Below are 23880 nucleotides of genomic sequence, written 5' to 3' on the forward strand. Positions count from 1 at the left end.
GCACAGCCCAGCCTGCAGCCACGACTGCGCGTTATCTACTGTACTCCAACGAAATTCGCTTTCTTCTGACGTTTCAGAGCACAGATCGAAGCTCCAGTGTCCACGCGAATGCAGACGCCCAGCTCTCACCACCTGGACGGTTCCCTGCTAGGCAGCCTCGGTCCACAGGCAGTCCCGACTCCAAACATTTTCTTAAGCAATTTGCACATCTTAAAAATAAAATCCTTTATTGATAATATGAATGTTTAACATGTTTAATGCCATCAGCTATAAAAATGATTAAAGACTTCAGCTTGGTACATTTGGCTTTCCAAATTTACAAGTGTTAATGAATTAATACTAGTGTATACGTTTTGCACTTCATTATACTCCATTAGCCAGTGACAAACTCTGCAACAACGTCTGCTTATAACAGATGTGAGTTATAGAAGAAATATGTAGTTGCTTCCACACAGAATCTACATCAACAGTTAAATACTAACTCTAAACGTCTTACTGAATTAGTTGGATCCATTTTAATATCTTGTGCTTAGTTTCTCTCAGAAGATAGGCTACTAGCAAAAATACATTCCTTTGCATACCCCTTCCCATTTATATTTTAGAAGAAACAGTACTCAGTGCATTTCCTAATAGACTTCATCATAGTATCTCTCTCTCTATAGAGCTATTGATAAAGAAAGGGGATAATACCATTTAGATTAATGTAAAAGCAAAGAAACACGTTAAAGCAGTGTATACAAAAGCCTCACTTTTGAATCGGAAGCGATACATGGGCCAAAATCCATCTGCCCACCAGTTTTTGTAATTGCTCGCATCAAGAGGAAAAGTCTGCTGTGGATACTTAAAAGTTAAAAAAAGTAATAAATGTGCTTCCAAAAGAGCCACTGCCCGTTTATCTCCAGGCTGCCTCTGTCTCCCTGCTGTTAGTACACAGCCCCATCCACTGGATTAGGAACACGAGCACATAATGCCACGATTTAAAAGGCTACTAAAAGGTCCGTAAAAACCTCTTGTTCTAGGCCAAACACCTGCCACGGCTGTGCGGGAGAGACCAGCAGGGTCACTTCATGCAACAGCCGCTTCAAAGCGGCACAAGAGCTCCGACGTCCTACAAAACGAGACTCGAAGCCAGAAGGAACCCATCGGGCCAGGTACAGTAGTGTATCCTCCCCGCTGCCGCAGGGATCTTCCCTACCATAAAGGTGGATCTATTTTGTCTAATTAAATATTGAAAAATGACAAAGGAGAAAGCCTCTCTGGCAGTGGAAAGCTGTGCTCTGCGTAAACGTGGCACCGCTGCAGAGGGAAATGCTGAACATCAACTGACGCCCAGCAGCAAGTCCAGTTTCTAAATTTAGGATCAGCTCACGTACACCACCTGAGATAATTAACTCAGGGTTGTGCTCTCAGCCTCTGCCACAGATCTGTGGTGTTTGTCCTGTATTTCTCACCGCAGTGACTCAGAAAACCAACCGTGCTGCGCCGCTGAACGCCGGGCAGCGCACGCAGCACGTCTGCGGCGAGGACTGCGCTTCTCGCAGCAAACGTTTCTGCGCAGGAATCGGCTGCTTCTCCCCTCTTGGGCCCAAATAATTTTTCACACGCATGATTCGCCTCAGATTTTGGCAATTCCTAAGTGATTTTTTTTTTTTTTTAATCTCAATGAATTCCCACATTTACTTCATATTAGGCAGAACATCAAGAATAGATAAAGATTTTCCTAATACATTTTGTATTTAGTATGTATGTGTGTGAAACTACTTACACATATATACATATTCAGTTACACGACAGTAATGATTTGGTTCCATATTTGCAGCCAAGGAAAGCAAGCAAGACCCCATAGCTAACTAGTGGGTAAAATCCAGGTCAGTTGGACACAACTGATGGAGATGAGGAACAAAATTATTGCTTTTGTTTATAGTAGAAGATCCCATGTTACTGTTGCAAAAAAACCTGTATCATATGGACTAGTGATTTTTTTCAAGTAGTAGCGAGATCTTTGTCAAGTAATAGCAAGATCCTTTTCTCAGAAGTTCTACACACAACAGTAGAATGCTTGAAGAGCTTGAAAATTCAAGGTGACACACCAGAAACCAGAGTTTAGCCATTTAAAGCACACGGGCATCTCTGCAGAATGTGTGACAGGGAAGCAAAAAGAACTACGTGGACAGTGAATACTGAGAGAAAAAGTAAAGTAATCTGGATTGTAACGCGGCTGAATTTTACCCCAAGAAACCTAGGTGTGCTTCCTCAGATAGCGAGGAGCTCTGTCCTCCAGGACAAAGTGTGGCTGGCTGCGTCAGTCTGGTGGTCACCTTACAGAATCTGTAGCACGTTTGCTAACTTATTTTAGCAAGTGGAAAGAATTAAAAAGAAAACCAGTGTTGGTTTCAACATTCAGGACTCACAGAAGAATTTGTTTCTGCAGCTAGATGGTCCCCTCCTCACCTTTGTCAGAGAATCACATTCATATTGCAGGCTTAGTTCAGGCACTTTTTATAAAATGTTCATCTGGAGTAAAAAGTCTGCAAAAGTTATTTCTGCATAATTTAAAAGTAGCGTTTCAGTCCCATTAGAGTTTGATAGTTAGGTCCCATGTGATTATGGTTCTTGTTATCTCTAATGATTTGACTGTTGCCATGAGACGTTTTGAGGCTACTGTATAGCTGTAGTTAAGGTTTCTTCATAAACAAAAATATTTTCCTACCTATTAAAAAAGAAAAAAATATACTAAATGCTTTATACAGACAGAATCTGCTACTATGGAAATAAATAACATGGAGTGGAAAAACAGTGTCTTAGCTCTAGGACGCTAAGCCATGGAATGTCACATTCACATTTTCTGGAGACTAGCTGCTGGTTGGCAGGAGTATCTCAATGTCTTTGCCATTTGACACTACAGAATTGTTAGAGCAGCTACTTGCCACGTCCATGGGGGCACCCAGAGAGGACGCCTGGGAAGAGGTTTTGGTTAGTGGAGTGGGAGCAGCAGGTGACTGAGCGAGGCCGGGTTTCTTCGGAGGAATGGGTGGAGGGTTCCCTCTTTCTGCTCTAGGAATGGTTGGTGACTTAATTCCAGGAGACAACGGGCTTAGTGGACTGGAAACCTTGCCAGGGCTTGGAGAGTGACCAGATTCGTTTTTGGGGCTCACAGCATTTGCCAAATTTCGATAGTCCGTGCCAAAAGGTGAGCTGTTAGGGGAGACAGGTTTAATAGGTCCCTGCTGGCTGGTAAATCTGGAAAGGACCTGAGTGACCGTATTGCGGGCCAACTGCTTGGCGGCAGAGTTATCTGCTAGAGTAGGAGACAAATCCCGTGACGGTGGGCTCTGCAAACCACTCGACTGATGGTCCTGTTCAGCTTGAGACTGAAACTTGTGCCGAGCTGCGTGGAAACGTTGATTGATCCCAACCTGGTAGGATGACTGGTAACCAGGGCTGCTTGCTGAAGCTCCCACTAAGCGTTTAGTCAGAACTGGTGAGGAGCAGGGAGAAGGTGTTAGAGAGGAGGCAGCTGTGCTGCTAGGAGACAGGGAGACCCCACCAGAAGGGAGCTGGGACATCAGATGCACCGGTGACTCTGTTCTTACAGGAGAGCTTCCATTCTCAACTGCGTTTTCTGTGGCTGCACCAGCAGATTTCTCCTTTTGAACCTGGTTCTCTGCTGCGTTTGTCTGCAGTGGCTCACCACTCGTCTGCATGTCTGTATCACAATGACCATTGGATTTTGCATAGGAATGAGTAGGTGTAGTAGGGCTGGGAAACACGGTGTGTACAGCTTTGCTTGTGCTGGCAGGATTTGCTCGGTCGGCCTGCAGACACTCCGTCTGGCAAGACACAGACTTCACTGTGGGACCGTCAGTTGCGACACCTCTGGACATCACCGAGGGGCTTGGCTGCAAGGACTCGGCAGGACTGTGCTCCTGGCAAGAAGCCTCCAGCTCTTTCAGGGCTTTCTTCAGACATTCCACCTCTTCTTTCAGTGCTTTTGTACGGTTTTCTTCTCTGTTCAGCTTGGCTTTCAGCTGTTCTCTTTCAATGTCAAACTCAGAGAGCTGCTTTTCTACTTGTGCTTCCATCTGTAAACCCCTCTTCCTCTTGGATGCCAGCTCCTCTTCCAGTTTACTCACCTTACTCTTCTCTTTTTCCAATTTCAAGCTCAATTCTGCTGTCTTCTGCCCCTCTTCAGCTGCTTTGGCAGTGGCTTTCTTGCACTCCACTACAAGCATGGAAGACAGCTGCTTGTGGCGTGCCCTTTCCTCCTCCAACTGGCTTGACAGCTTCTTCTGCTCTTTTTCAAACTTTTTCACTTGGGATTTTTCAAACTCCAACTGGAAGACAAGAACAAAAAAGACTGTAAGGGAACCACAAAACCTCCTGAAAGTAAATGAAGTAAAATGACGCAAAAGGGGATGGGGTTTCTATGTACCTTGGAGAAATTACACGGTAAAAGATGGCAATGGCTAAGAAAGAGGTTCTTGCCCCAGGTATCTGCAAGGCAGTCTTGTAGGACTCAGGCTGAACGTAGTAAGAATTATTACTTACTAGTAGTTTTATCATGTGTGAAATTCAATTGACCTTTAGTGAGATATGCACCCAGTCTGCCATGCACTGATTGAACAGGAGATCTGGAGCAAAGCTACCTTCCACCTCATTTACTACTTTGTTGGTTTGCCTTTTAAAGGCATTTAGACTTTAAAATGATGATGCGTTATGTATGTTTAATAAAGTCTACAGCGCTTGAGTAACAGAAAACAGTAGCTTAAATATTTATTACCATCTCTGAATAACGCCCCCAGGAGATCTTTCATGACTTATTCTGAATTTTGAGTACTAGAGAGCCCTATCATTTGTAAGTGCAGCCCTGTTCTTGAGAACTTCTCAGATTTTAGGCTGAAGTAAGATTTCAAAGCATTTGATTGCCTATTAACAGCTTTTAGCACTCCTCAGCTACCAAAACACCCAGAAAAATTAAGGTTGGTTTTCATATCCGAATGATAAAAGCTAGGAGCGCCTTACAGAGGAGGGAGGTCCCTACCACTCTTTCAACACGAAGGTGCAATTAAACATCACTACCGAGTTCACCGCCCAGGAGCCTGGGGTTTCCGTGGGTTGGGTAATCACCAGCTACCGAAGCATACCTGCTGGGTGAGCCGCTCCCGCTCCTTCTCCAGCATGTAGGTGACATCATCCCCCTCCGCCGTGTCCTGGGCGTGCCGCTGCCTCTCTTCCTCCAGGTCCAGGATCACCTGCCAAACAAACATCGGTCACTTCGATGCCCAGGCACACTTACAAGCTGGCGTAACGCAAGGAGAGATCAACGCCTTCGCACGCGGTCCAAAGCCAAACGACACGGGAGAGCAACCACTGCAGCCTCAGACATCTGACTCCAACTCAAAATCACATAAAAGCAGCTTTTGGACAAGTTACAGTACTACGTTATTATTTGGTATAGTCGAGTCAGTTCATGAAAGAAGTCAGGGAAACCTCGCACTTCATTTTATTATTAAATAGCTAAATTGCGTGCTTTTTCTCCAGACTGCAGAATAGTCTCGAGAAGTTCACGTTATCCATCCTTGGTTTTATGGTGCCCTCATCAGAGTTTCCTGGCAGGACCAGTAATATAAACCCCAGCAGGAGCAGAGGCACTGCTCCGGAGATCGCGTGTCCAGGAGACACGGGGCACTAGCAATTACAAGACGACGATCTTTGCTATGGTTTCAGCAGTAATGCGCATAAAGGCTTCTTCCCCAGTTTCTTACAGGGGATTTAAGGACGGCAGTGCAAAGTTTATTTTAAAGAACATTAATTTGTTCTTCCACTTAAGAACAAGATGAGCTCTTGAAATGAAACTGCTTGCCATAAGGACCCAGTTAAGGAGCTCCTTCAGCTTTAACACTGAATTACATGAATAATTGAAATTCTATTAACTCAACAAAAAAGCCAGAATACAAACTTCCCAAGAGACTCTGCCGTATCTCACCACCAAACCTCTAGGCTCTCCCAACACATGCTCACCGTGAATTTAGAAGCTCCTTAGTCTTTCTGAAATTTAAGCTTCCAAACAATGCTTAAATATCTTTAAGTACACAAGGAACCTTTTTACAGGAGACGGGAAGGATAGAATGAGAAGGGGAAAAAATATCTGATTGTAATAGCGTGATTTAGCTAGATACTTGGCTGAAAAGTGAAACGCACAGCCTTGCTCTTACTGCCAGCGACTCAGAGGACAAACCAAAAGCTGAAGATACCTCCAGCTGCCCAGCCGAAGCGTAGTGTCTGTGATGTAGAAGTCAAGCTGGCTGGTTGCTTATGTCACAGTAAGGCTTCTGCACCAGAAATGCCTCAGATTATTCACAGACCAAAAGAAACTTGCTCTATCTTATCCTCATCAAAACAGACTACAGGAAAATAAACTTTAACCCACGTGCTGATGAGCAATGAAACAGAGGGTTCAACCTTGAACCTCTTGATTAGAAATGGAACGCAACTACTTGCACTTGAGATCTCTGTACACGATTTACTAAGTTTTAACCAAAGCAAGAGTGACACGCCTCAAAAAAATACAGGATGGTATGGGCCCAGGCACAGGCACTAGTCAAACGTACACCTAGGTCTGTGACACGGGAAAATACAGCTTCTAGACACCAGTGTAACGGCACCACCTCACGGCCTGCCACTGACGCAAGTAAAGCAAAAATCCCAGCTATTTTTTAAGATGGAAAAGAAGTATGTGAAGAGGTTAAGATACAGTGCTGCAATGCAGGTGACTGCAGGGATGCTCCAGAGAGCTCCTCCCAGTTGCAGATTCCAGCGATGTACTCTTGGGCAATTATGCTCTGCCCTGACTACATAGCAGGGACAAATACTTTAATCATTTTGACTTGTTTAAATTTACTGCAGGACAAAAGAAACATGTAAACATGCCTTTGTTTTTTTTTTTTTTAAAAAGCTAACTAGTTAGACAAAGAGAATATATTGCAGCAAGACTCCAAGAAGCAGAGTTCAGTGGACTCTTGCTTTCAGACTTGCGTGCAGCTTCAGGCACCTCTAGGAAAGTACGGTATGCCAGAGGAGCAAACCTCTGCGGAAGCACAGTTTGACACATGGACCAAGCACTTTGTTGGTGTTAATATAAGTTAAAGCTACATATGAAGAATAATAGGTGCTTTATTAAAGAGGCCAAATAGCATGAAAAATAGTTTTGGTCATGCCATACTTTTTTAGGAAAGCACAAAGAGGTGCACTCCCATACTCCCATACCTGGTACCAGCTCTTCAACAACCACTGAGAAGAAGTCACAAGCAGAACAGTGATATGTCTGCCAAGAATTCAATCTTCCAGAAATGCTTTCTTACATTTTGGAAAGCACTGTACCTCCCAGCTGTGAATAAGCTAGTTCATTTTTTGTGTGTCCTAACAAAACCATCTTGATACATTTCAAATTTTGGAATTACAATTAATAAGCTTACCAGCTGCATCGTATCGAGTGAGGAGTTTAAACAAAGGTGCAAAGCCCTTTCAGTTACCCAAACTCAAGACATTTAAGTGTTTTCGCTGAAGTTAACGTATTCTAAAAATGCACCTACTAACTTCTGCACAGCTTATTTGAAGCAAAACTTACCTTTCTGTGCCTGCTTTCTGCAGCAGCTAGTTGGGATAACATTCTTTCCTGCATATTCTTGCAATGTTTCATCACCACTTTCAAAATAGATAATGGATTGGAGCATACTGGTTGCTTTTCACCATGATTTCCCTCTTTCAGGGTCTCAAAATCTCTCTGCAAAGCCATTAATGGATCGCTGATGTTGTACTTCCCATAGCGTTCTTCAATGAACGTGTCTCTATGCTGGGCCTGCAATACAAAAACAAATTTGCGTTTCAATATACTTAAAATAGAAAACTAGCTAAAGAAGAAAGTAATTTGTAGTTAATATTCCTCTTCCCCAGTTTTCCACCTAGAGATAAAGAGATCTTAACTGAGTCTGATTCATATCCTGGTATCTGCTCTAAGAATAAGAGTATTCAGACAGGAAAAAACACGAGTCTGTCATGTTAAAGGTCCTTGGTTAACAGGCAAGAAGGGGACAGTAATTCAGAAGACAAACCGGTCAAGTGATCTACCTGCTGAACAGCGGTGCAGTCCATGCCACCTGCGGGACCTCCAAAGCCCGCCCGGACCTTGCCATTTCGGATCAGACCAACAGCAAGGGGACAAACACCATGTTTTTCACATACTGGGTGCACATACTAGTCCTCTGATGGCAGGCTCTGATCAAGTTAAGACTATGAAAAGTTAGGTGTATGGCGAGGACAATAATCCTTCTATCATCAGAAGGGATTTTTAAACTGTTAACATTTAAGGTTTCAGCTACGCTCCCAGCTACTAAAAACCCTCATTAATACATTTAAAACAGGCAAAAGTTGATGGTCACCCACTAATAAAGACAATAAAATCTAGAAGGATCAAATATATGCAAGCGAGCCCAGCTCTCGCAGGCGGAATCAGCGCTGCACAGCTGGATGTCCCCCTGCTTCACAACCGCTCCTGGAAGCCAGCTGCTCGCCAGGGAAGATGCTTGAGTCTGGAAAAGATTTGCAAAAGACGCTTGCATTTCCACAGCTAGAACACAAGCAAACACATACTATTCACAGGCAGTCTGAAAGGTGTGGGGGGGTTATATGAAGCACGTGCTGGATTAATTTCTCACTGTCCCTCCAGTTGAACAACGCCTTTCAACCAAGTGGCCCCAAACAAACTAGAAACAAAGGGAAGTCTTGCTTAAAAAGACAGCATCTCCACAATATATTCAGTCTACTAACATCCTCATACCACAGCTACCTGCTGTCTGTGTCCATGATTTACATTCCACAACCGTGTGAAAGGAAAGAAGCTTAACTATCAGTTCTTGCTCAATGAAAGATTTAATCATTTACTGTTTCAGTGGAAGAGCAGTTGTGCGGCTGTCGTGATTATGTCACCATCAAAGAATTTCATGTTGAGCAATTCAAGAGTTTTATTCTCGCAATAGCCTATAAATCCGTAAATTGTTAATAAAATCCTTAATATTCTCATCCAGACTAAACAAAGTTTAGCTTCTTAAGAAGCAAGATAGGAATGATTAGTTTTCTTTTGGTGATGTGTAAGAATTCAGTAAACTCACATGTACTAGGCTTTACATTTACAACGTTTAGAATCAGCCATTCCAGCTGGAAATCTGTTTGTTAGGATACCAACAGCCTTATCCTACTGAACGACTACTGTGAAGTTCTAAAAAACAAACGAAAATTTCATAAACACAGAGATATTTTAATATTATCCACATGTTTACCACCATGATAAGAAACCATATGAAAACAGATATCCATGCAACAGAAGACGTAAGAGGGAAAACAGACCCAGACTCAGAAGAGCCCTCAGAGCTGAGCTATCTTGGCTCCAAGAAATTTAATCATTGATTTCCACCGAGATGGTTAGGGGCGAAATGCTATGCATTTGTGAAAAACCTGTGCCGGCGTTTCATCCCACCGTGCATCGCTGGCAGCACAGCCCCGTGCACGGCAGAGCTGATGCACCCTGCCAAGAAAGAACACCTTCCAAATCTGAGGTTTAAATTTGATTCTTCTTGATTCTTATAGTCATGGTAACCAGTCCTTACGAGATAATTCATACCTTTACTTTTCTAGAGCGTATAAATGATTACGTACCCTTCTGCATAGGCACGAGAGGCCATAGAGAAAGATGCGGGCTTTCCTCTGCACCAGTTACCTACAACACCTGAAACGCAAGACCCCCAGTCCCTTTAACCAAAGCATGCTGTCACCTTTAAAGTAGTTTAATTTGAAGCATACCTTAGCATGTTCGACTAGCAAAGCAGTGTGTGTCCTGCAGAGGAAAGCTGTGACACTAGCTGTGCTTTTCTTGACAGAGCACACACTTGACATGTTTTTGCCTCGAGAGACCGCTCCGAACAAATCCTGCCTGCGTGTTATCAGGCGTGCTTCTGCTTTCTATGTACGCATCGCTCACATCTGGGCACCCTTACGAGCGTAAACAGAAAGTAAGCCATTCCAAATTAAACACAGTAGCTTTTCAGAGGTGGTGAAGGGCTCTTAGCACAAGCGCCACAAAGCCCCGACTCTGCTGATGCTGTGAAATGGCATTCAGCTGTCGCAGGGTGGAAAACAAGCTCTCGGCTTTGAATACAGAGCGAAACCGCGCCAGCCTCGCTGCGCTCGCCTGCCGAAACCCGTTCAGCTAATGAGAACGGCAAACTCTCCATGGCTAACGTACCCATTTCTTAAGGGACTGCTTAAGGACATCTTTTACAAAGGAAAGACTGCGTCTGAGTAAAATGAAAAGACAACTTAGGAGCCCGTATTTATTGGAATGGTTGTTTTCTGATGTCCCAGTAAACTGTATCGAAAACGCAAACACCTCCCTCTGCTCTAACTGAGCTTTATCGGTCAGAGGACCCAGAGATAAACAATAAAGCTTTGCTTTACTCAAACAGGTGATGAGATTTTTCTCATCCTGCTTATAGTCCAAGATGCGACCATATGATTAGCACAAAAAAAATTAATAAAAGTCAATCTCTGCTCTCAAAGGGAGAAATGCACGCATTACCTTGACAAGAGGCATAAAAAACCCAAACCAAAATACTTTTCTTTCCATATCTCCTCAATGACCAAACCCAATTAGGGGCATTCATCCTATGATACTGGTTTGGAGTTGTATTTTAACCCTTGCAGTAAACAAATACAGAGGAACAGCTCACACTCATAAATACCCCTCCCTCTTTATCAGTAACATCCACCAGGAACAGTGGATGCCTTTGATCAGAGCTTAAGATATTGTTCTAACTTTACATTAAAAAAAAAAGAAGAGGAAGGAAGAGATCAGCCCTGGAAATGGGAGGGCGGCCCTGGATAATGAGCTGCCCCTGGTTTAATGAATCACAGGAAAAACTACAGGCTTTTTTTTTTTTTTTTTTTCCTTTTTTAAGGGGCAGGGAATCTTCAGTTATTCTGAAAAATTTATAAAAATGACTCAACCAAACCTCGCTACAAGTGTGTAGGGAATTTTTAAGTGACTCAAGCATTAAAAAGCCTGCAAATACAAACTGGGGTATTCATGCAGCTGGCCTAACTGCTTTGACAGATGAGCTGCTCTTCCCTTAAACCCAACCCACCCCGGTGCCGGTGACTCTACAGCCACACAGGCACGTGGGAGAAACCCTTCAGAAGGACACCAGTGCTTTAACAGTGCGAGCACATGGCGGACTGAAAAGTTTACTTCTGGGCAAGCTCTTTCTAATAAAAGCTTAAAGAACTGGGAGTATGGTTGCACCGACCACCTATAACCTCCGATTCCTTGCAAGGACTGAAGGTGCAACCAAAGCCATGTTTTTCCTCTGCTCTTTGCAGCATTGGGCTCTGACCTCTGTTGAATTCAGTGGGGTGGTTTATTTTCTGTCGGGGAAAGAACAAGATCTTCCTTGCGACTTTGAGCAATTAAGTATTTTCCTGAACTAGCATGACAAACAGATGAGACTATCATAACATTAGTAGCTTTCTGAAGTCCAGCTATTCTTCTTTAGTAGCCAGCAGAGCATAAACATTTAATTAAAGTTGTCTAGACTAGGAAAAGTCTTAAACAGGTCATTCTACGCCGACCACATCTGGTTTACAAAAACAAATGCAGTGCTTTGGCGTTTGGGCCACCATGCAGTTGGAAACGCAAATATGGATTTTCAGGCCGCTGCCCGTGACACCTCTGTGCTACGGGTCCCCCGAGCAGCCACCTCCGTCGCTAAAATAATCGGGACAGCTCTTCTGAAAGTAAGTCCCAGCGCAATGACCTACACAGGTTATTTTATACAGGTATTGAACTGTCCCATACACGAGTGACTTCTCCCATGGCTTATGCTCCTCACTGAGGCAACTCTTCAGCTCAGCTTCTTCTACTAACACTAGAGGTCACGTATAAACGTCTCCAACAGTTTTGATTTTGTCCTGTCTGACCTGGAATTCAGTCTTAAATACAGGCTTTGTTCAACTTTCAAAACAGAAGCAACTTGATAATGGAAAAGAAATATTCTATTAATGAGCCCCCAAAAATCAACTTGGATCTCAGCATCAACCTATTCAAACACATAAATCCACGGGAAATCAAGCTTCAAGAATAAGAAAATAAGGTTACAAAAGCATTGTTAACTTAGGAGTGGAAAACTTAATCTGGAAAACCAGAGATGACATACAGACTTCCAACAACATCAACTGCGCTTTGAAAGAAGATGCAATCTTCTGCAATTAGAAGATCCTCTAATTTAGGATCTCCACCTGCATCATCTCAAATATGCAGACTTATGAATTTCCTATCAAAACATTCAAACTCCAAAAGCAACTAAACAGACTATTTGGTGATTTTGAGGACTATTAAACCGCCCTCCCCCAACAGGAAAAAAGAGAACATTTAAGCTTGGGCTGTTCTTAAAAAAAAAGGAAGCAGCTACGCACATTAACTACCCTTAAAAATAAACCTCCTGACAATCAGAAGAATTAGGCATGCACAGAGAGGGTTCCACTTTAAACTGGCTGGCTTCTAGCTCCAGTTAGGGTAATTGAGCACTGCCAGTCCGTTTGAAAAGAGGTAATTCTGGGTTTATGGAGCAGAAGCAATATCTGACACAGCTGAAGAGACGCCTCCTGCGCAGGCAGGCAAAGCAAAGGCTTCACTCTGTTAGGGAAAAGCTCCTGTTTCCTCTTGGGATTTCTCCACTGTTTTGGGATGAACGTTTCCCATAATCTATTTGTGTCATTTTTTTTTTTTTTTTAATAAAAGATTTCCTTTTACTGAAACCTTGTTTATGAGACAGCATTTTCTCTCTGCCTTCAATAATCTTTACAGCTTGTTTTACTGGAACATCAAACAGGGAATTTCCAAGACTTGTTTCAAGTATTTTTTTGGATATGAAGTAGAATATTACTCTTGCCTGTAATTTTAGAGTTTAGGTTTTAACCCTCAGCACAACACAAACACGCTGTTAATTAACTGTAGCTACTGCGTATGCAGTTCTCCAGCAATAATTTGCACAGAAGTTCCTCCTTTATGTTCCAGAGACTGGTATAATCTTTAAATAGCTTCTTACTGCCTTGAACTTCCTTATTAGCGTCTCTCCCCAGAGACAGATATTGGGAATAAAGACAAACTGAGGTCGCAGCAATCGCTGACAGAGAGGAGGGAAATGGGGGTGGGGACCACTTGCTTTGCACAAAAATAAACGTCAAAATGCTGGAGTGGGATTCCGAGTCTTCCTTTAGCTCCAGCTCTGAAGCAATGCCTAGCAGAGGTCCACACAGCAGAAATTATATTGCTCAAATATGGTATCTGTCTTAATTGCCGTCATTATATCAAGTGAACAAACCAGATAAACAAGAGCTATCCAGATTTGCCCACGTAAGACTCGTTATCAGCTTTGAAAAATGTAAGAAATTTTCTTGGGAAACGTCAAGCAGAGCAAAACTGCCTATTTCTTTCCCTGGGAACTTTTGGTCTGTGGCACGGATAGTGCCAATCCCAGTATGAGCTTGGCCACGCACAGCTCCCAGCACACTTGCGACGATGGCCCTGGGACGGTACTGTGCTCACGAACTGCACTTTGGTCACCATGAGAAGAGGGAGCCTGACAACACCCGGACGGCTGAAATTCAGAGCTGGAGCCATTCCAGCGGGGAAGCCATTCCCACACCTCTTTTCCTCATTCAGGACCTAGCTGGGTACTGAAAAGGTAGAGAGATTCGGTCTTTCAAAAGATACTGGCAAACAGTGCTGCTTCAAGCAAGAAATAAACAAAAAATTCCCCAAACTTGCAAGAAAAGCCGTAAGAAAAGCCTGCATCCCAGCAGGACAGCGCCCACGGGAACACTGCTAGATCTAAGCTGCTCTATAAGCGATGCAAAAGCCCATTTTGCCGCATCTGTGAAAGATTTACTAGCATCTGCAGTAAGGTTTTATATTACTGAACTTTATTTAAACGAGGTAGACTTTTAGTTTTTGAAACTGCACTGTAAACTTAATTTCTAAATCCACTGGCAAATGAACACTTAATTTTGCAATGCATTAATACTCTTTATAGAGTGAATCACTGAATTCAGAAGCAACGCAATGAATACCTGGTCCCAGTCATTAACACAAAATAGATGGTTTCTATTCCAGTGTAAATTGCCTAAGGCCTTATTAACATAAAAGAAGAAGCCGGGAAGCTGTTTCCTGTTTTCTGAAAGTAAACAGACCTCCATTTCTAATATATGGAAAATTCTCATTTAAAGAACAGGGGGCAGGGAACAAAGTGCTCAAACATAGCGATGGAGACCTATTTAAATATTGAATCGTTTCCAATCGTGGTGTGCTATTTTAGAAGACCAGCCTGCGGTTCACACATGCAATCCTTTCTACATGGCAATAAGGACCGAGAACCTAGCCCGTAGTGTTATGCAACTCTCTGACAGTATCTGTTTTTTTGGATGATTTAAATACAATTATAACTACAGGAAAACGAACACAATAAGAAATGGGACTTAAGGTCTGTTCTGAGGAGAACATTGAGATTAATGTAGTGGACAGGAAGCTACAGGCAAAAAAAAAAAGCTTTTTTTCAAAGAGGTTTTAAAATAGAGGAAGCAAACTGAAGCACTGGAAAATAATATTTTGAATACAGTAGATTTGTTCACTTAATCCTTTATACTTGTTTCACGTGTTTGAATCAAAGTAACATTGCAATTTGAAATGGACGTCAAAAGTCAAGACCAGGTCCACTGCAAATGCACAGGGAGAGATGACGGTCCCCATCACAAACACCCACCACTCAACTGAAAACAATACACACGGAAAAAAAATAAACCCCAGACAAAAAACAGTGAAGGAGAAAAGTCAGCAAGGGCAAGTCACGATATGGTAGAGGCATGGATTAGAGGTGACCTAACAGCTGCTCTTTGTAATATGAATCTGAGCCCCAGACAAATAACCCTGGAGGTTAAGCCCTTTCTCCCACCCTGCAGAGGAGGGATGCTGCCTCCAGGCAGGGTGCAGAGAGATGCCCAGGCAGGACCCAGTAGCATGGAAGAAAGGGTAAAGCTTTGAGGAGGGGAGGTGAAAAAAAGGGAGGAAAGCGAAGGAGCAAATTAAGCAACCGGTCTCTGGAAAGCCAGGCTCAGAAGCTCGATTTTGACACAGTGAGAAACGGGGCCAGTGCCCGCCAACAAGTGGCCTGATATCATGAGGGAGAAGACGACTATTTTAGGCTTTGTCATCTGCATGCACGGATTCTCTCTGCTAAATGCTTTTCTCTAAGCATGCAGGAATATCAATTATTGTAGGCTGTGCTATCATCAAATTACAAGTTTACAAATTAAGGCACTCTTTTTCTCTGCAAGTGCTTGTTTTTTCCTACAATGTACCAAAGGATCTGCCTCAAACATCTAGAGAGTTCAGAAGCATTTAAATCTGAACTAGAAGTCAAATTAGCCCATGAGGGGAAATGCATTTTTCTTACTATATGGGAAGTAAATAGGCAGATAAACCTCTGATTTTTAACCACTGACATCTATGTGTTTAATGTAACTGCTGGAAAAAACCACCGCCGTTGTTTAAGATCATACGATCCTGTAACAAAGTTCAGGTTCCACTCCGCCTCTTTCCAACGTATACGTGCATTTAATATTAAACTATCACGCCTCCAAAGCCATCGGATTGCAGAGGCAGAATACACCGTTCACGGCGCTCGGGAACGCGGGGGCAGCTGTGAGCCCACAGCCAGACGATTCCCCTGTGCACAGAACAACCAACGCTGCCACCAGCCCTGGAGGTTTCGACCCCTCTCAGTGCCAGTTACAGCTCCATTTATCCAACGCGTGCAAGTCAGACTAAATACCCTCAGAGTTTCAACCTTTCGTTCGGTCTTAGAAGGCTCTTTCTTCAGGGCAGCATTTTCATATGTATCAAAATGCGAGTAAACAGATTAGCAAGGTGGGTTTTCCTTTAATTACAGTCACACACAATAAAATTATTTCAGCCGGTAAAGCACCGTAAAGCTGTTACCACAGTTACTATCAGTAAACAAAAAGAAAAGCACAGTAAGGCCAGAATTTCTCTAACCGTATATTCCAAATAAATGGACAAAACAAAGCTAGGAGTTTTCTGCTTCTGAAACTCTCTCCAGCCACCAGATTAAGTAGTTACATGACTTTTTTTTCCTTTCACGTATCGAAAGGGCAACGCAGCTGCTGCCAGCAGGAAGCCGGACTCGAGCTGCGGCGTTACTGAAGGCAGCTTTCGGACCCGAGTAACAGCGCAGCTGGGGACCTACAGCACCTCAGCATTTGCTGCCGGCACAGGCCGGCTGCGGAGGGCTTTCGTTTTCCCGTCAGGTCGTGCCCAGGAGGCAGGGCTGCGGGCAGCCCAAGGCAGGGCCGATTCGAAGCTTTTACTGCCCTTTTCCTACTACCTTCAGCTTTCCTCGCGTTCTTAAGACGAAACATTAGTGTCTCCCTTACAGAAGGGGGAAGAAAAGCACCAACCTTTGATTAACGTGGTATTTTATACTACATAATTATCAAGTATAGGTTACAATTTCATTTAATTTCTCCTCAGTCACGAGTACTTGACAAATTATGTCAAAGGGTATTCTAACTATATTAATCTCCTCATGCAAGAGGGAACTGCAGGTTAAATTTCAACAGAAAAGGTAATTGCTTTCTGCTTTTGGAAGGTACACGTTAAAAAGCCTTTGGAACAGAGCTGCTGCATTCCTTCCCATCGGTCCCTTGCGCTCCCATTACACGCGTTTCACACTGCGACATTAAAGCGATGCTTGCTTTGGTAACACGTTCTGACCACACGGAATTAGAAGCCTGATCCCAGGACAGAGGAGAAATTTGCAAGTCTGTTCTGAGAGAGGAACCAAGCCTTCCACCCCATCAATGGTTTTGAGAGGGTGACAGTATTTCTCCAAAATAAAAAGACTGTCTAAATGCAACAACAGTTAACAATAAACACGTAAGCGTCCCAGCTGTTTTGGAGGAGGATCTCCCTCCATCCCCCCGAAAGGTGCTTGTATTTGGAATCAAGCAACAGAGGCTTTTGCTGGAAGACCAAGTCCCCGCAGCTCTCAGGCCTGCAAGCTGCCGTTCCGCTTTTGAAATAGCTGAAAGTTTAAACATTATGAGCAGTGACAGGTCAGCTTGAAAAAGCCTTCAATATTCAACCCTATCACAATTCATTTCTTCAAAAATTGACCCTTTCCATCATTTATATCACTATTTTTTGCCACCTTACTGAGGCCGAGTGTCAACTAAGCATCCTTCCAAAAGTAGCAGTATTACGCGTGGACTACACATTTTTAAAATATTTTCTAGGCTCAACATTCACACCCCAAACCGGCCACATAGCGCCCACGCCACCTGGACACGGGAAGCGGCAGCGCAGAGCTAACGCCACATACGCTGCCACCACTTTGGCCGCGGTTTTGCTGCAGCATGAGCTACCCCTGCAAGAAGAGGTTCCACTTGCTCCAGCACCACCACCCCCTGCCTTGCCCATCCCAAGTGCTCACACAACCGCGACGTCAGCAGCACTGACACGGGTTGAAACTAATCTTTTTGATGGGTTAGTTTTAGCTGGTATCTGCTTCACCAGAAGGTTACACTAATGCTTGAGCCAGCAAAGGGAAAGAATAAGTAGCTGAGCACACAGGTCTGCTGCTCTCAGCAGCAGTGCCAGCTTATATTGGCTTAGTACAATACCAAACCACGGATGCTTTTTCCTTAGTGTGACATTATTCTCACGAAAAGACTAATCTCTGGTCCCTCCTGGTGAGAAGAGTTTCTGCTTTAAGAAGCCCCCCTTACTAAAGGGGAACAAAACCAACAAAGGAAGTCTGATAGACCTTCTTCATTTCTCATGACAGCAGAAACACTCGGTTCTTTATCGGAAAGGATGAAAGCACATGCATAACACTGTACTTCAACGCTGAAATGCTTCTTGCGGCCAGCTTTCAATAAAGAACTCCAAGACATAGAATGATATATAGCATTTATTATCTAATACTACTGATATTAAGATAGCATTCTGAACCAGTAATAAATCTTCGCTTCTGAACTTCACCTTGGATGCAAGCACTCTGCAGAACCTAGAGTAGTACTGTTGTCATTTTTGTCTCTTATCATGGTACAACATACCTTTAAGGCTTCTATGACAAGATCTCTTGCTTCTAATTCTCCCTCAAGAATGCTAAACAGCGTCAGTAGTTCTGGTTTGCTGAGTTTTTCCAGATTCATCCTGAAAACCTGAAAAATGGAACATAGTTTACCAGGTATTTCTTTGTACATTAAAATCAGTATTCTAAGCTATGACATATAATCTCCATTTAACTTCAGCTTCCAGTTTTTTTGGACTGCAGATTGCCCAGGGGGAGAAAGGGGAGAATACACAAGACAAACATTTTCTCTTCAACTTCCAAGACCCGTTGTAGAAGATGCATTTTTCACCTTTTCCCAAGGGGTCATGAACATATGCACACCCAGATGGTGTAGGCAGAATATACGGGCTAAGACGACAGTATAATATTCACCAAGAAGTAGGCAAAGTTAACAGGAGAGGGAAAAACACGGATATTTAAAAGCCGTACTACTGTAAATTACACATCTGGATCACACGGCTGCAAACATCACTGAAATGAGACTGAAGAGCTGTGATGAATGTGGTCCAAACCGGGCCACCTACACAAACTTAACAGTAAAGTTGACATTTTGGTGCTACGATACGTTTCCTAGGAATGCCATTACGCATTAGTAATGGCACAAGCCCAAACCACTTTATAAAAAAATCAATGCCACAAAAAACACACATTTAATTACTATTCTTTCAAACTGTTTCAGTATCACCATCATTTATTAAATAGAATTTTACTGCCCACATAAGAACAAAGATCCATCATCTGAACCGCGCATACAAAAAGCTTTTTTTCCCCAGCACCTTTGCTGATATGCTTAACATTGCCTAGTAATAAGCTTTTTCATTTAACATCATTTTGTTAACAATGGCAATCATTTCACAGACTAAATCCTTGTCTCTGATGCAAATATACCTGTTGATGATGTAGTCTTGCACTTTGCACAACAACCAAACACATTTTTCTGAGCCACATGCATCTTTCACCACTCTGTATCAATCGGAAAATGCTACAGCAGGAAGCAGCTTCTCAGAGATACCAAACTCCACTTCACGGGCAAGTGATAAAGGGTTAACTTAACCTTTACTAGAGAAACCTATACAGCTAAAACATTCAACTGAACTCTAATTTTTCTGAAGTCACTGCTACTTTACAACTGATTTGCATAGCTGTGCCTTGGAGAATTATGCACCAATGCAAGTTCTGTCTTGTTTATGCCAAAGCAGTTTTCCAGTTGCTGGGAACAGCAAGTTCTGCTTACAGAGAGGAGTAGGTAGCCTTCATACAGCAAGAGAAATCAGAAATCTACGTCATGCCCCCTCTGCTAAGCAGGCAAGTTTCTCATAATGCAGTCACGTTCCTGCTTCACGCGGTATTTTACATGAAATTCCATGAAGCAGCGATGTTTCTTACAGACTTTTCTGGCCAGCCCTACCATTGGCACGGGCTGCTCAAGGAAACGTCAGTGGAAGCGACCACGACTGTCCGGGGTATCGGGGCTGTTCCAACACCAATTTAACTGGACGGCACGATCTGTCAGCATCGCATGTATGTTCCCTATTGCAGATCCATTCCATATGTTCAAGAGGAACACACAAGAGCGGAGCGTTCGGTAAACCTGTTCACATCTATCATAATTACAAAAACCAGCCTGATCAAGACTTGACACAAAAGTGGAATTTAGGAAACTCACTATATTGACTCAAACCACATTTCAGCGGGCCAGGGCAGTGTTGGTCACTGTTCAGCAGCAGCTACACTTTCAGATCAGCCGACAGACCTTCACAGAGCTGTCCAGGACGTGAACCTGGCCATCTCCCTCAGCTTCACGTACCTCTGCTGACGGTTCTGTCGGTGCGGGATGCCTGGCTAGCTGAGACCACAGGGAAGGAGTGTGATTTACAACTTGTTCATCTTATACAAAAAGGGAGAGACTGCAATAGAAGCAGCAAATTAATGTTAATACATACATAAGTAGCCATACAGGGTAAGAAAAGAGGGGGCCTGCTTTTAGCCTTTAACATTTACCATGCTTATGTTGGTACTTGAGTCTGAGCTGCATCACTTCCCTCAGCAGGTTTTAAATCTGGAACAACTGAACGTCTGCTCAGGAGATGCACAGCTTAATTTCAGAACCATCTCAATCCTTACTCAGACTAAATTCCCAGGTGCTAAGGCTGAATCAGTACTGATGGGAAACAGCAACAACTTTTTTTGCCAGATACTCATCAAGTTATATTAGTTTTGTGGCATTATAAGCCAGAACTAAAAAGAAGAAGTTTTCTTTCAGATCTTAGAACAAAGTGGATCATCTAACTCTGCTACCCCAGGACAGTAAGTTTTGAACATGGACTTTCAATGTGACTGCATCTGTGCTTTTCTCTTTTAAAAAGAGATGACACAGAAGCGTGCAGCTGCATCTCTCCATTAGCTACCGAACAGCACACTCAAAGCGAGGACAGCTACCAACTGCAGTTTGATATTTTAAAGCTATTAGTCTGGGCAGTAATCATTTCTATTCTATATTCTAAATACTCCCATTGTGACTTCTGCTTCACAGTGTTATAGAAATAAGCCATGCTATTCTTAACATGCCTCTATGGCTATAGTCTTTAATCAGCTTAATAACATAAACAAGCCCTGTCCTAAAATACATGGGTAAAAATACTTGCAGAAATAAAAAGCAGGAGCCAGTTTGCACAGCAATCATTTATACAACAACAGGTAACACTAAAGATATGTAAGTGGTAGAGCCTTTGCTTCCTTGTGTGCGACCTGCTGCTACAGAAGACCTTTCACTGCTCTGTTTGCATAGGTTATCCCGTGCTGCGGAGGCGACAGGCTGGGAGCAGATGCCACAAATAAAGTCGCTGCCTTAAAAAACCCCGCTGAATTGCACTTGTATTCTGCACTGATTTACAGGGAACTGTTGAATGCATTAGAGCACACCTGGCCGATACCTGTTACACCGAATCTACAACACTCCCCAGCACTCCCTTTCAGGGACACACAGTACCAGGGAGCTGAAAAATGGAAAAAAGCTCTATTCATTTTACGTTATTATTTTACAAGAACAAGAAGCATCTCTGGATCAAAGAGCTAATAATAAGCACATCTAAGCTCCTCCTCCCCTATCCAAATCCAAATCCCTTCCTGGCCCTCCAGCGTCACAGGCTCCTGAGCTGACCTTTCCAAGACTGCTTTCCGGTCATCCTGATGTCCCGGTGCCTTCCCTCGTCCCAGTTTTTAATAAAAGATCGCGCCAACCCTATTCAATTACCCAGTTCTCTCCCTTGCAAACAGTCCCTTTCTGCCAAACAGATCTGTACTCGTCAGCTGGGGAACCTGACCCAATATTTCAAAACCTTTGACCACGAGATAGAGTTTCACGGCATTAGAAACAAGATCTAGAAATACCCAGGGCATATTACCCCTTTACATTCAGTGAAGTATCCTGACCAGTCCAATCACACAGATCACAAACCGCAAGGACCTCATTATTTAGTCTGATGGCATAAATATTTTCCCCGAGTCTGAGATATACCACCATTTTTGGACAATAAGCAAGAGTTCAGAGCATAAACAAAGATAATTACTTACTGCTTGCCTAAAGGTAAACTTCCTTTTAGCTATGCTATGGACCATTAAAGAGTCTCCTCAGCAGACCCATACCTACCCTTGAAAGAGACAAAACTCTTCTTTTGAAAGTTATTTCCCAGTATTTAACTGAAAATAAATATCAAGACCAGTTTAAGCATACGTACAACCGGGCAAGCTAACAAACCAGGGTAAGTTATCTTTGGCATGTGCCACTTCAGGAACAAAAGAGATAAGCTCCCAGACCGTGGCAGCTCCGCCACGCACTGAATCACACTACGATGATTATGAAACCATTATAGGCTACATTTCGCTTGGGCTCACAGACATACAAGCACAAACCAAGTTAACCAACACTGCCAGCGCAAAAGAACCTCACCCACCGACTTCAGCGAAGGTTTGAGTCGCTCCGCAGCGGGCACTAACCAAAGAGCACCCGGACCGCGCAGCCCGAGGCACGGACAGGGGACTTTGTCAAGCAGAAGCTTCAAGATACTCTGTAAGCACTTGGCTCAAAACTCTTCTACTTTTTTAGAAGTATTGTGAAGAACGTAGCTTGTCGTTCCTTTTTTCCTCTGAAGGAGGGTATTTCCTTTCCTTTCATAAGCCATGGTTACAGCTACGCCGGTCCAACAATGCCTCTATGTCTATAATCCTGAATCAGCTTCGTTTTTTTTTCCTGTCCCTGAAGAGGAACTGATATTTTCCAGGAGCTCGCATGGGCGTAATCGCATTCATATGAGAACCTAAACGAGTCATTTGAAAACTCTCGATAGACAAGTTTTTAAAAACGCTGCTGCATGTGTAGCGTGATGTTTGAGTTGTTAAAATAACTACCTGATACGTTTATATAATAAGAAAGCTAACATACACTTTGTAATTGTGCACCCACAATGCTACCTGGCATTGCATCAGACCTGATGCAGAATGAGGTTAAAATGAACAGTGTTTAAATCCCCCAGCTCTGTATCTTAGAACTAAAAGGACGCCTACCCCCAAAATCCTCCCCGGCCAGTTATTTCTTGAGGTACTACTTTGGATGAAGCGAATACATAAAATTCGTGTTGAAAACGATGCTAAAGTCCTTTAACAGCTACTGTGGGGCAACTGTAGCGCCTTGAAAGAAAATTAAAATATCCACCTGGTTGCACCGGGCGGTGCTCGGGGAGGGAGCAGACACCCGGGGTCAGCCCGGGTGACGGAGCCCCTGCAGCCCGCCTGCTCCCACCGCGCTGGAGAGGCGGCCAGGACCGGTCGCTACCCGGGCACCGGCTCCCCGCGGCCCCCCGGGAGCCGGACGGTCCCGGGAGGGGGTGGCAGGGGCCGGGCTGGGTCGGTGACTCCCGAGCCGCCACGGGCCGGTACAGCCGCGGCGAACAAAGGGAAACACCGCACCGGCGGCAGCCCGGGAGAGCTGCCGGGCCGCAGCAGGAGACCCCCGACCTCCTCCGGCGCCCGGGGCCGCTGCGGGGCGAGCGGCAGCAGGGCCGCGGCCAAGCCCGCGGGTCCCGGGGCGGGCTCAGGGCCAGCAGCCCGCTCCGCCGCTTCGCTCCCACTCGCCCCACGACAGCGCCCACCCCGCCAGGCCCGGCCCGGCCCCGGGCAGCGACGGCCGCGGCGACGCCAAGCTCCCGGTAACGCCCCCCTTACCCCCCACCCCGGTCTCCGCCCGCCCAGGTCCCGGCCGCGGCCGCCCCCGCCCGCAGCAGGGCTGGGCTCGGCTCAGCCCCGCCACCGCCACTCTCAGCCACCGCCACTCTCAGCCCCCGCTGGCCCGGCCACTCCGCACCTGCCGCGGCCCACCCGCGGGGGCAGCGCCAGGCCGGACCGCGCACGGAGCGGGGCCCCGCCGCCGCCGCCGGACCGGGAACCGCGGCCCCCTCCCGCCCCGCCACCGACCTGGCCCTCGCGCCGCCGCCGCCACTACCGCGCCACTCCGCTCCCCATCCAGCCGCCCCGCCCCTTCGCGCCCGCCTGCTGAGGGACGGCGCGGCCGCCAATCAGAGCCGCCGCCGGGCTCGCCCGCGGCCCAATCCGCCGCGGGGAAGGC

General features: G+C 44.6%; 1 protein-coding gene across 3 annotated transcripts; it reads right to left on the minus strand.

The window, feature by feature from the left end:
- Positions 1-210: 210 nt before the first annotated feature.
- CTTNBP2NL (CTTNBP2 N-terminal like) lies at positions 211-23819 on the minus strand. Of its 3 annotated transcripts, XM_087762334.1 has the most exons (6): positions 20262-21624; positions 20068-20167; positions 18241-18348; positions 7628-7858; positions 5145-5252; positions 211-4334 (listed from the first exon to the last, which is right to left on the minus strand). In XM_087762334.1, exons 3-6 carry the CDS (start codon positions 18337-18339, stop codon positions 2853-2855), a joined length of 1920 nt encoding a protein of 639 aa, XP_087618460.1. In that variant the 5' UTR covers positions 18340-18348; positions 20068-20167; positions 20262-21624; the 3' UTR covers positions 211-2852. The 3 variants fall into 3 exon arrangements, with proteins under 3 accessions (XP_087618460.1, XP_087618459.1, XP_087618461.1); XM_087762333.1 differs by lacking the exons at positions 20068-20167; positions 20262-21624 and adding an exon at positions 23730-23819; XM_087762335.1 differs by lacking the exons at positions 20068-20167; positions 20262-21624 and adding an exon at positions 22214-23224.
- Between the last annotated feature and the right edge of the window lie 61 nt (positions 23820-23880).

Source organism: Nipponia nippon, unplaced genomic scaffold, assembly GCF_047370975.1.
Source record: "Nipponia nippon isolate SJK-2023a ecotype South Korea unplaced genomic scaffold, ASM4737097v1 scaffold_25, whole genome shotgun sequence".
NCBI classification, from domain to species: domain Eukaryota; kingdom Metazoa; phylum Chordata; class Aves; order Pelecaniformes; family Threskiornithidae; genus Nipponia; species Nipponia nippon.

Bases quoted from the DNA above. Each gene is read 5' to 3' on its own strand.
- CTTNBP2NL (XM_087762333.1), bottom strand. From the start codon at position 18,339: ATGAATCTGGAAAAACTCAGCAAACCAGAACTACTGACGCTGTTTAGC. The intron at 5,253-7,627 runs GTAAGTTTTGCT...TTTGTTTGGCAG, and splicing joins CAGAAAGCAGGCACAGAAAG to GTGATCCTGGACCTGGAGGA. The intron at 4,335-5,144 runs GTATGCTTCGGT...CTTGTCTTCCAG, and splicing joins GGGAGCGGCTCACCCAGCAG to TTGGAGTTTGAAAAATCCCA.